At 48.6% G+C, this 12,114-nt stretch overlaps 1 protein-coding gene across 13 annotated transcripts in view; it reads right to left on the bottom strand.

Annotated features, from left to right (window-relative positions):
• Position 1: 1 nt before the first annotated feature.
• Positions 2-12,114, bottom strand: part of MBD1 (methyl-CpG binding domain protein 1) — a 15,900-nt gene continuing 3,787 nt past the window's right edge. Inside the window, exons 3-17 of one of the 13 annotated variants that reach the window (XM_014539713.1) lie at positions 8,880-8,994; positions 8,616-8,782; positions 8,444-8,526; positions 8,218-8,258; positions 7,702-7,848; positions 7,479-7,607; positions 7,230-7,304; positions 6,986-7,102; positions 6,835-6,903; positions 6,074-6,241; positions 5,455-5,712; positions 5,182-5,370; positions 4,728-4,856; positions 4,580-4,641; positions 2-92 (exon numbers count right to left, since the gene is read on the bottom strand). In XM_014539713.1, coding sequence (XP_014395199.1) covers positions 20-92; positions 4,580-4,641; positions 4,728-4,856; positions 5,182-5,370; positions 5,455-5,712; positions 6,074-6,241; positions 6,835-6,903; positions 6,986-7,102; positions 7,230-7,304; positions 7,479-7,607; positions 7,702-7,848; positions 8,218-8,258; positions 8,444-8,526; positions 8,616-8,782; positions 8,880-8,994 — 1,822 coding nt within the window. In that variant the 3' untranslated portion in view covers positions 2-19. Of the gene's footprint in view, positions 93-831; positions 1,729-3,001; positions 3,510-4,579; positions 4,642-4,727; positions 4,857-5,142; positions 5,371-5,412; positions 5,713-6,073; positions 6,242-6,834; positions 6,904-6,985; positions 7,103-7,229; positions 7,305-7,478; positions 7,608-7,701; positions 7,849-8,217; positions 8,259-8,443; positions 8,527-8,615; positions 8,783-8,879; positions 8,995-12,114 lie in introns of those variants that run through there. The other 12 variants (XM_014539707.1, XM_014539706.1, XM_014539712.1 and 9 more) reach the window with 12 other exon arrangements.

Consider the following 12,114-nt stretch of genomic DNA (forward strand, 5'->3'; position numbering starts at 1 on the left):
CTTTTAAAATAATTTTTTCCTATACTGCTTCTTCTTTCAATTGTAGTTCAGTAAAATACTCATTTTCATTTACTGCTAAGAGTTTATGTAGCCTGAAACAAACAGAGAAAGAAAGAAGTTAGATGGTCGTCTCGGATCCCTGGACCGAGTCCTGAGGGCCAGCTAGTTCCTTGACCTTTCAGTCCCACGGGTGCCTGGTCACCAGCTGGTCTCCGGACACCAAATCCTTGGGAGGGAATGAAAACACCCTCGGCCAGGCAGGGGCATTTGGGAAAAGCAGCTGAGATTTGGGGGTGCCTCAGGCACCCCCGAGGTCATAGGATCCCGTCCGAGTTTTGGTGACAGGGGGACGCTACCCCTGGGTGACACCCGGCCGCCCTGGAACGTCCCAAGCGTTGGTCCTGAGCTTGTCGTGCCGCACCCTCATCATAGGCAAGCCCCGTAATTTAACTCCAGTTCGGTTTTGCCTGTTTTACCACAATTTGAATCAATTTCCCTTATCCGGGCGGAGGCCACACCCTTGGTCCGCCAGGTCCTGCAGGGGTGAGGGGCAGAGTTCCTGGGGCCCAGGTGGGATGACTGTGGTCCCACGCCCAGGTGGGCCTATTCCGAGAGTGGAGGGGCCGGGCTTGACGCGGTGAGCCTGGGCATTCAGCCAAACCCTCATGGAGGCCTAATAGAAGTTACTTGCCCAAGGTCCTTGGTCAGAACCTGACCTTTACCTTGCCACCCACTATCCCACTTTCTCAGAGACAGTCAACGCTGTTACCATCATCATGACATTCCCAGAAGATACACTAAATATATGAATCAGTAAATAGGACAACAAAAGTCATTTAAAAATAATTTTAAAATAGAACAGATTAGAGACAAAAACTATATTATTTCCAATTCCTATTGGGCCCCAACAAGGTTCATACAAGGGCTATCCTCTTGATAGTTTTCTGAATTCTACAAATTTCATGAAAGTTGGAAATCCATTCACCATTTGCAATACATATTGATGTATTTAATAAAATTGCATGGACTATATCGTTTTCATCCCTGTACCCCAGTTATTTTCTCAATAGTGACAAAGAGCTGAGACCCACATTTCTACTGGGTGGGTTTGACGGAATTTCTGTATTGCTGGGTCACCATGAAATCCATGGTCTTCCTTCCACTTTGCATTTCCAGCAATGTAGCTTTATGGAGTTATCCTCAGGTAAGTAGTGAGACCCTTTGGAGCGGATTCATGACAGGGTGGCTTAGTGATGGGTCACGTTGACTAGCCTAGGTTTCCCAGAACTCCCTTCCCCATACGCTTCCGGTTAGAATGGGCCACAAGAAACATTTTATGTGCTAACTGCAGGGAGAAGTGAAACAGCAGCATGTTGTTTTTACGCTTTGAAAGTTGGTGCAGGAGCACCAGGCACTGTTGCAGTTCACACGTTGTCATTTATCTGCTGGCTGCCTCCTAGGTGTGAAGTAACAGGTCTGAGGCTGCTCCACCTCTCCAGGATCCTCCTCCGGCTTCTCAAATTCCTAGGCCAGATGCATATTTAACTCTGTGGTGAAGGGCACCAGTTTCTTCTGCAGGACACCCACGTCATCGAAGTTGGAGGTGGTGAGTGACATGGGTTCCAGGCCATCTGCAAGGGGGGTCCAGCTTGTGCTTGTGGGCGCCAATGTGTCCTCGGTCTCCCACATTTACATCCATCTTCCCTTCCCGAATGCCTGCCCTGCAGACTTCAAGCTCCAGCATTAGATGCAAAGACAACAGCCTTACAGAGACTGTTTAACCTGCTCCCACAATTGCGTATGGTCAAATACCTATAAATCCCTTAATATACATATATATATATACATATATACATATATATAAATATACATACATACATATATATAAAATCTTTATGTCAGTGGTGCTGCTTTTCTAATTTACCCTGATACACATGATAACCAGATTCTTATTTCATCAGTCAGAATACCAATCAAATCAATTTCACATAGGACATCATTGTCAAAATTACCAGAATACTAGGGTTGGGTGGTTGGATCCTGGGAGGAGCAAAACAATAGCAGAAAATTATCCAGTCGACTCTGGCTGAAGTAGGTGGGACAGGCAAAGACAGGAGCAGAAGAGGGTGGCAGAGAGCTGTATCATGAGTTACAGTAGGGAAATAGCTAATCTACATCTGAATTATTAAAGCTGCAAGGCTGGAACTAGAGTAAGGCAAGGGATGCACAAAAGCTACAAAATTTAAGGGGCACACACTCAGTCCCGACCTTGTAAAGCTGGCTAAGTAATGATCTCATGTCTCATCACTTTTAGCACTATGCAAAATATTGGACAGTGAGGCAGGCTGAGCCAAGACTGGCCCTTTGACAGGACTTGAAGCAGAAACTCATACTCCTAGTAGATGGGCTGAAAGCAGAAACCAAGCATGAATGTCAAGGGGCAGGGGACACAAGTGGTCAAGAAAGATGAGCCAAGCTGACAGTTCTACTTCGAAGACTGCTTTGGCTGAAGAGGAAGAGGGAGGGAAACGCAAAATGGACAGCAGCCAGTGTGGAAGGATACCCTTAAGGTTTGAGGAATCTTACGCAACCCCAGAGACCTGGAAAGAACCCAGTCTCTGGATGCACAGGTGCTCTAACAAGGTGACCCAAGCACACAGCCTTGGCACCCCTAGACCATGCTAGAGACAGCAGTGTAAAGGATTTGTTATAATGCTTAAAATTAATCCACCCTGTTTTTGGAGTTGCTGGAAACTTGTTACTATATTATTACACATTACTGAGCTCAGGATTACAGTTTCTGGGTTAGTGGCTTAAAGAACAAGGCTTTTACATTAATTAATGGTTTAATTCTAGACTCTATCAATACTAGCTGTTTGACATTGGACAAGTTATTTGATTTCGGAGTCTGTTTTTCCATCTGCAAAAATGGGCACAATCAGTCTTCCTGAAAAGACCATTCTGAGAAATAAACTGGGTCCATAAGGAAGAACTCACCAGATTGCAGTTCCTTTCCTTATTTATTCACATTACATTTTCAATTGCTGTCTCCCTGAGGAAATGTTTAGAGACACTGCCAGGTCTCACCCAGAAGCCATTTAATAGTTAGGAAGAGGGCTGGTTTAGCTTGTTTATGGTGGCTCTAATTCTATCCCCCAGCCCCAACACCAGCTCCTCCACCCCTAACAGTCAAACTTCTTGTCATGTTCAGGCTTCTGGGATTTGCACCATTTAGAGCAGATGCACCAACTTTCTACTTTCTCTTCCTTTCTTCCTTACTTCCTCTATAAGCTCAAAGGACTGAACAGGCCTGCTCCTCTGGTTTGGTGGTGTTTCCAGTTCCCACTGATTCCTACACAAGCCCTAGCGATTGCTTTACGGTCCAGCCTCTGAGTAGGTCAGTGTTGTCTCTCATAAAGCCGGTCTGTAAATTTCACCTTGAATCCTACAGTCTGCAGAAGCCTCCAGTCTACTGCTTTCTAGTTCCAGGTTTTTTAAGGTCCTTGGACCTAGAGAAGAGGGAGCAGGTCTGTATGTTGAATGTTTGCTATGTACAAAATGGAGCATCACAAAACCATTTCCTACTCTTCTTCCCCTTATTTCTTCTCTCTCTTCTAAAATCTTCCATTACAAACAGCACATCACTCCCTTCTTTGTTATATGTAATGATTTCATGCATAGGAAAACTGTTTCCTCAGTTAGATTATAAGCTCCCTGAAGGCAGGAATACTCCTGAAAGACAAGCCTTCCATGGTCATTGTATTCACTGCTATTCTCACCCACACTGCAGTGTATCCAGCAGGGACTTAATCAGTAGCTCTGTAATTGCCCAAGTGCAGATGGAGGGACTTCTGGCCTGCAGAAACTAGTTTGTAGGAACAAAAGAACCCAGGTACTGAGGTCAATGGTTTATGGTGTCTATGTCTGGGGCTCTGTGTGGGGCCTGTCAACATTCTGCAGGAAGTAGCACTCCCCGTCCTCTCACTATCCCAGTCCTTATAGGCACTTAGCCTTCATCCTGTTGCCAGGCGCGCAGGGACAGTTCTGCACAGCAGATGAAACTGTTAATAACCTCAACAGGCCCAGGAAAGGCTCAAGAAACATAGCCTAACCCCCTCCACAGAGGATGCTCCAGGAGGTACAGGACTAGTCCAAGATCACACACTTGTGTGTCAACCCAGATCTCCTACTCATCCACCACTGTCCAGCCACCTGGTCATCTCTTGGAGACTCTAAAGGCATTGAAGACCCCAAATGATGATTCTCTGAGTACAAATTTAAAGTCTGACTCCTGCTGGTTTTTTCTTAGGGACCAGGCTTTCTTTCCTTTTTTCTTTCTAATCTCATCACAGGACACCAAGTCCTCTCCCTTGACACCCCCCACCCCCCAAGATAAGCCGTGACCTGGACCTCAGGAAATCTCTAGGGGCCTACACATACCTCCTCACTGATCATGATCAACACAGTGTGGGGCCTTTACCTCCTACTGCACCATGCCAAAATACTCAAGGCTCAATACTCAAGGCCCACATCTGACCGGAACCCACCCCATCCCCACCCCTCACTATACGGGGCACACCTTGGCAACCAGACTGCTGTGTCCCGAAGACGGGTTCCACCCAGGCTGAAAATCTCCGTGATCTGGGGAAGAATTAACATCATGGGTCAACATGGCTGGTTGGGTTAAAACTAGGTCAGGGCAGGGTGCGGTGTCCCCGAGCACTGACCACTGGCGTGCCAGCCCCTCCTGCCTCCTCTGGGGCCGAATCAGAGGCTGAGTCATCCTTGCTCTTCTCTTTGTCCTCCTCAGGGTCAGGTGGCTCTTGCTTCACACGTGGCAGGCCTGAGTCTACTGCCTGGGAGAGGTGGGAAATAGGCAACAGTCAGAAAAGCAAGGTTGGCCTAAGGAAAGAGTCTCTTATTGGCCAACCTGTCACTGTGCTCATATACCCCACTTCTATCACACTTCAGCACAGAAAAACCATCTGTCTAAAAAATTTTTTCCATTCCCCACAGATTTCCATTTTTTCTATTAGCTGGGCAGCAAAGCAGGCAAAGCCTGGGGAAGGCAGAGTAATTCTGTGGAAAGGCTGCAATCAGCACACCCATTGCTCTGCTCAAAGAACCACCATCACGGCTCACCATCACTCTGCTCACAGATCACCCATCACTGAGCCCCACCTTGCTGGGGCAGCCTCGCAGCAATACGGGAGAGGTCAGGATGGCTCTGCCTGGTGTCCAGTCTTCCTGAGCATCCACCTTCTCTTGCTTCACCTGGGGTAAGACCACAACCCAACTCAGGCCAGGGCACTGGGCCCCCTGTGTGAAGGAGGATTGCAGCAGACTTGGTCCCAGCTTCCCAGAACAAGGCTGGATAGGTTTGGGAAGGGCAGGATGAGGTGGGGCCCTCACCTGCAACAGGGGTTCTGTGGAAGCTGGGGCAGGGCCAGGTACCTGCACGGGACTGCTTGCACCCTCCCGTAAGAACACAAGGTCAGTGCCAGGCGGGGGCAACACAAAGCCATTGCCTGCTTCCTGTTTCACTGGAGTCTGGGCTTGGTTTGGTCGGGCTGTGGGCGTGCCCGAGGGTGTCTTCAAGGAATGGCCCACACGGGGCCGTCGAGTAGATCCGGGCCTCTTTCGACGAGGGTAAGGTGGGGGTGACACTGCCCCATCCTCAGACCCTGACCAGACACTTGGCAGCAGGCGCTTCTGTGAGAAGAGGTTGGGTGTTATGGCCACCTGTAGTGACCTGACCACACTACCCTGCCCTGACCAACAAGCCTGCGGATCCCCCTATTAGTACCAGCAGAAAATCTGCTTATATGTGAGCCCCTTACCACTGAGCCTGCTTGTCTCCTGTTACCAGTGCCAATGCCACCCAAATTTCTCATTTACATTGGCTCGATGTCTACTAATCCTTGACCAAACCCACTGCCCCACTCACCCCTCTGAAGTTGCAAGACCCATCTGGCCTGTCCCACCCCATATACCAGGTCTGTCCACCATTCCCAGGCACTGGGGGACCCGGCCTAACCTATCGTGCCCACCTGACCCTTCCTGCCCCACCCACCATGGCAAACTGCAGGCATTGGCGCCAACGACACTTCTGGCGCTTCTGGTTACTGCCCCCGAATTTGGGCTTGTCGAAGCAGAAGTCACAGTGGCCACAGTCCATCCGTCGCAGGCAGGCTGCACAGGCCCCACACTTGCGGTTCTGCCGGCGGTTTGTGTAAGGTTGCTGGGGGACAGGGGAGACAGGGGTACTGTTGTTAAGACTAGTACAGTACTGTTCCTGTTGCTCCTCCACTAGCCCCATGGGAGGGAACTGGATGCACAGTAGTCTTAGCCTGACTCCCACTAGTCACATGTCAGCGTCTGCTAGTCACACCACCAGGCACTATACTGTACCAAATACCTCTCGATACGATTAGCACTGTGACTACTCCAACACAGTATCCATTACTCTATCTGCCAGTCCCCACTAGCTACCAAGACAAGGTCTCTGACCTCCCCACCTCCAGTAGGATTCTGCTGACCCTTGATTAGCACCTACCACACCTGCTACGTCTACTCACCCTATGTGAACTCTGGTCATTGTGGCAGCTTTTTCTTTTAGCCCCACCAGAATGTTACTTCATCTGACATTAGGTACTATCACTGCACCTGTTGATCCCATATTAGTCTCTCCCCATTGTCTGCTTATCCCATACTGGTACCCATTACTCTGCCTTGCTCTTCCCCTATTAGGCCCATTGCAGCATGTGCTTCTTTGGGCTTAACCAAATGCCTTAGGAGAGTCTAGACTTGTCCAGGTAAGATGGGGCCACTCACTAGCTCGTCCTCGTCTACACAGTAATAGATGAACTCAGCAGGTGATGAGGGGCCCAGGGCTCTGGGGTGCTGCAGAGGCAAATGGGGTGGGGTCATGTTAGGTACTGGGTAAGATTAGGGTTGTGCCTTCCCCCACCCGCTAGCGCCTCACCAGCTCTGGGGACTCTGGAGGCTGAGGTGGAGGAAGCGGAGGTAGTGGCTGGGTTCTGGGACGCCGCCGGGCAGCCATCTTGGAGTCGCAGCCTCCCCTGCGGCGGCTACGCTTACCCTAGGAGAAAGCCAAAAAAGTATATCAGTTTAGGCACGGTGGCACCAGGCAGACACAGGACCCTCCCCCCCAAGGAATACAGAAAGCATGCATGGGACAGACAGGCAGTGTGGGATGGGGCACTCACAGCAGGGGGAGCCACAGCTAGGGGAGGGCGTCGTTGACATCGCTGATGGTGGCGACGCAGGCGATGAGCAAGATGCTGGCAGACAGGGGCAGGTAGGTAGGGCCAGGAAGGTGAGAGTAGGGTAAAGGAGAAAAGAAGACATGAGGTGGGCAAGGCCAGGTTGGGAGGAAGCAGCAGCAAGTTTAATAGCAGAATGAGCTCTGCCCCAGCCCTGGCCCCACCAGCACCGGTCCCTCCAGCCTGACTCACTCGTAGGCAGCGCCGCTGGATGCACCTCCACTGGCGCCTGAGACCAGGGCGGGGAGGGCGAAGGCAGACTCGGCAACGGCCACAGTCCTCTCGGGTCTGGCAGCCCCGGCATACTCCACACCCTCGGCTCTGTTGGGGGGCCAGAGGCATGATGCAAGGGGCTAGGGCTAGGAGGGCCAGGGGCTAGTGTTAGCCTTGGGCCCACCCCACCTGCCCAACCCACCTTTTCCACAATCCTGAGGCACCGTCTCCGCTCACACTTGCAGAACAGCCCTGAGGCCACATCATGGGGCAGCTGCAGGAGGCAGGTGGAACAGGCCCCGCAGTCCTCCGTTACCCGGCAGGCTGCACACTCTCCGCAGCCCACACGCTGCAAGGAATCGGTGGGGCAAGGTCACAGACTTAAGCAGAGTGACTCCAGGAGCACTGCCCCTCAAGAGTCTGCTGACCCTACGTTAGCTCCCATCACCATGTATGCTAGTCCCCCATTTGCTTCATCACTGTACCTGATAATTACTGATTAGCCAACATCATTGAGGCCATCACAATGTCTACCATTCCCATTAACCTCATCTACTAATATCCTATTAACACCATTACAGCCTGCTGACTGCAGCTAGCTCCCTACGAAATAACTAACACCACATGGATCCATCACCATTCCTTCAGACCCTCCCCTACCTCCCATTACATCTTGCTCCCACCACTCACTTGTGAGGAGGAGGTAGATCATGCTTACCTTAAACATCCTCTGCTCCCGGTTGAAAGCAATTCTCTGCGCTGGGGAGGGGGGCACGGGGGGAGGAAGGTAAGAAGAGATGAGGAAAGGGAGCATTAGATATCTGACCTCATCCAATGCCTTTGCCCTGACATTCACCATTCAATGTCCAGCCTGACACTGGTGTCCTAGACTGTCACCAGAACTATTCCGGCTCCTATCTCCCCGTGTCCTAGGGGCCACTCACCTCTGCAGTCCTTGCACAATGTCTTGAGCCGCTGCCTTCCGGTACCATCCCCTGAGAAGCTGATTCCACAGTTCTCACAGTGCCTGGGATAGGAAACATGAGTGTGGGGCCCTGAGTATATACCCCCAACCACAACCCTCACCCACTTGGCTTACTTTAGGCCAACACTCACCCAGGTGCAGGGAGCGAAGCTGGGGCCGTGTCAGCATCAGCCTTGGTTTTAGCCCCTGGGGCCTCCTTTCTGACCTCAACCCTCTTGGATCCAACCTGACATTTTCGAGCTTTAACAGGCTTCGAAGGCTTCTTCCGCTTCCTGCTGGGGAGAGCCAAGGATTGGGCCTGGAAGTAGGAGCAAGGGCAGGAAGAATGTAGGTCAGTGGGTGGGTTTTAGGTGGCTCAGCCCCCCTTGCATCTGGGTACCCACACTGTGTAGCACCTTAGGGGCTGGATAGCACAGGATGCCTTGTTTGAAGTCGAAGAGGGTGAGGTCGCATGAAGGGCCCAGGTATCGAATCAGCTCAACTTTGCTTCGGATCCTGTCTCCTGTGGGGCTGGAGGTGGGCCAGAAGTGATTGGTACACAGGTGAAGCCATTGCCACTCCACCCACACAACTCTCCCCCTGAGAGGTGGACAGGCCTGCAGGGCTGGTGGAACACAGAAGGTAGCGTGGATCTGCTTGGCCAGGCCCTACCCCAACTAACCCTCAGTAGCAAGAATATTAAAGGTGTATAAATAGCAGCAGATATACAAACATTAATTAATATAAATGCAAATAAATGTGCATGTATTTATAACATATAATACCAGTGGTATTCTATATAAGTTAAAATAAACACAAATAGGAACACAAATACATTAAGTAAAATGTAAATGTGTTAGTAGTATATACTAAATACACAGACAAACAAACTTATGTGATAAACAAATGTTTAAAAATCTACATAGCCCTGGCCAGGTAGTTCAGTTGGTTAGAGTGTTGTCCCAATATGCCAAGGTTGCAGGTTCAATCTCCAGTCAGGGCACATACAAGAGGCAACCAATGGCTCAGCCAGCATGGCTCAGTGGTTGAGCATCGACCTATGAACCAGTACATCACAGTTCAATTCCTGGTCAGAGCACATGCCCAGGTTGCTGGCTCAATCCCCAGTGTGGGGCGTACAGGAGGGAGCCAATCAATGATTCTCACCACTGATGTTTCTATCTCTCTCTTCCTCTCTGAAAGCAATAAATATAATCTTATATAATAAAAGGCTAATACGCAAATTGACCGAACGGCGGAACGACCGGTCGCTGTGACACACACTGACCACCAGGGGGCAGATGCTCAATGCAGGAGCTGCCCCCTGGTAGTCAGTGTGCTCCCATAGTGGGAGCGCCCCTCAACCAGAAGCCCTGAGCAGGACTCATGGTTGGTGAGCGCAGCGGCGGTGGCGGGAGCCTCTCCTGCCTCTGCAGCAGCACTAAGGATGTCAGATTGCCGGCTTAAGCCATCAGTCAGACATCCCCCGAGGTCTCACGGACTTCGAGCGGGTGCAGGCCGGGCTGAGGGAGACCGAGTACACGATTTTCAGGCCTCGTGTGTGTGTGTGTGTGTGTGTGTGTGTGTGTGTGTATACACACACATACATGCAACCAATGAATGCAGAAATAAGTAAAACAACAAATCTATGTTTCTCTCTCCCTTTCTCTCTCTCTCAAATCAGTCAATAAAACATACACATACATATAAAAATGTGTCCATAAATATACATACAAATAGATGTGTAAACAAATAAATGCAACTACATACAAAATAAAGTGTAAGTAACTGATGTTAGGACACAATACTCCACAGGTCTCTCGCAGTTCTGCATGCTTTGCAAGAAAGGCACAAACTGTCCTTTGCTATTAACTGTCTTTTCAAAGATGTTTGTACAGTAACTAACCTCGGGAGATAAGAGGAAGGGTCTCCTAGAGCAGTGGTTTTCAACCTTGGCTGCACATTAGAATCACCTGGGAATCTTTTTAAAATCCTGATTTCTGGGCCTCATCCTCCAGAAATTCTGTTTCTTTGTTACTAATGTTGTGGCCTCACCCCATAAAAAGAAACAGAATTTCCGGAGGATGAGGCCTAGAAATCAGGATTTTAAAAAGATTCCCAGGTGATTCTAAGGTGCAGCCAAGGTTGAGAACCACTGGGCTAGAGCAAAGGGAAGACATCCTTACTGTCCTAAACATCATAAAAGATCGGATTCCTTAAGCTCAGGGTTCTTACCTACAACACAACCTAGTGCATGTGCAGCGCTAGTTAGCCTTCTTCATTTCACCCTGTCGGAACTGGCTTTCAGGGAATCATTCTGGATATTGCTACTGCTAAGAGTAATAAACTCTTTCATCTCTGACCCAGGAATCTCATATCTCCCAACAGCACCCACAAAACTGTGACATTCACTGATATTGAACTTTGATTCACTGATATTGAACTCAATTATCTTAACCTAATTAGGGTAAAATCTCTGATCCTTTACAGTTCTTGATAATTGCACTTACATTTATAAATGTTGAAAGTTTTATATGCTAAAAATATGTGAGTAAGTATAAAATTAAATATAAGTAAATGTAAATATATTTGCAATTTTATTATTCCTCCAGGAAAACAACAACTTAGACAAAGTTCAGGAAGAGAGTAGAAAATTTAATAACTAGTATATCACAAATATATCTTAAATCCTTATGCGTAAGTTGTTTATAAGTATGTATGTTTATGAATTATAGTCAAATTTCATTATTCCTGGTAGTTATATTCTATAAAGTCAGCTTGAACACTGCATTAGTGAATATAGAACCACTGCTCCTAGTAGAACTACAGGCTGGGTTCCTATGAGCCTGTGGTCACAATATTTTTGTAAACTAATCCTATGTAACCTTTTTTTATGTGTGTTTCTGTGTAAAGACACCCTATTTAATATATTCTTCTTATAAATAACTGTGTGGTCTTTGAATGATGTAAAGCCAGGAGCTTTGAAGCCCATCTGCATTATATAGCTTTCTTTGCCAATGTCCTTGTAACACAATCCAGTCTCATCAACATTGAAAATCTACTCTTCTGTATAGCTGCTTTCCCACAGAACACTTGGCAGGTATTTTTTAAAATCTTCCGCAGACTTCTAATCTGCAGGACCTGCCTTGCATGCAAATTTAACATTTTTCACAATATATCACCTTTGAAATGTTTGAGATAGCCAGCACTAGTGGCAACAGGTTTAACATTTTCCTAAACTGTAGCAACATGACTGTCACTGTTCTGGGCTTTCAGCCTCATAATGCTGCCCACTACACTTTATTGGTCAGCATCTCATAGAGCCACACAGTTAGCCAGTCTTCCACCTTTTCCTTAGCTTCATCACGTATTATAGATATTACTTTTGCGCTTTCTGAAGCAGCCTCATGTACAAATTGGCAAATTTCCTCTTCTTTTTCTAGATGTACCACACTTTGATTCACTGACATTGAACTCACAGCTGACAATACTGCAACTCAAACCTGAATGAAGTTTATTTAACACTAGGGGCCCAGTGCACAAAAATTTGTGCACTTGGGGGAGGGGGGTCCCTCAGCCCGGCCTGTGCCCTCTCGCAGTCTGGGACCCCTCGGGGGATGTCCACCTGCTGGCTTAGGCCCACTCCCCCCC

Source organism: Myotis brandtii, unplaced genomic scaffold, assembly GCF_000412655.1.
Source record: "Myotis brandtii unplaced genomic scaffold, ASM41265v1 scaffold226, whole genome shotgun sequence".
NCBI lineage: Eukaryota > Metazoa > Chordata > Mammalia > Chiroptera > Vespertilionidae > Myotis > Myotis brandtii.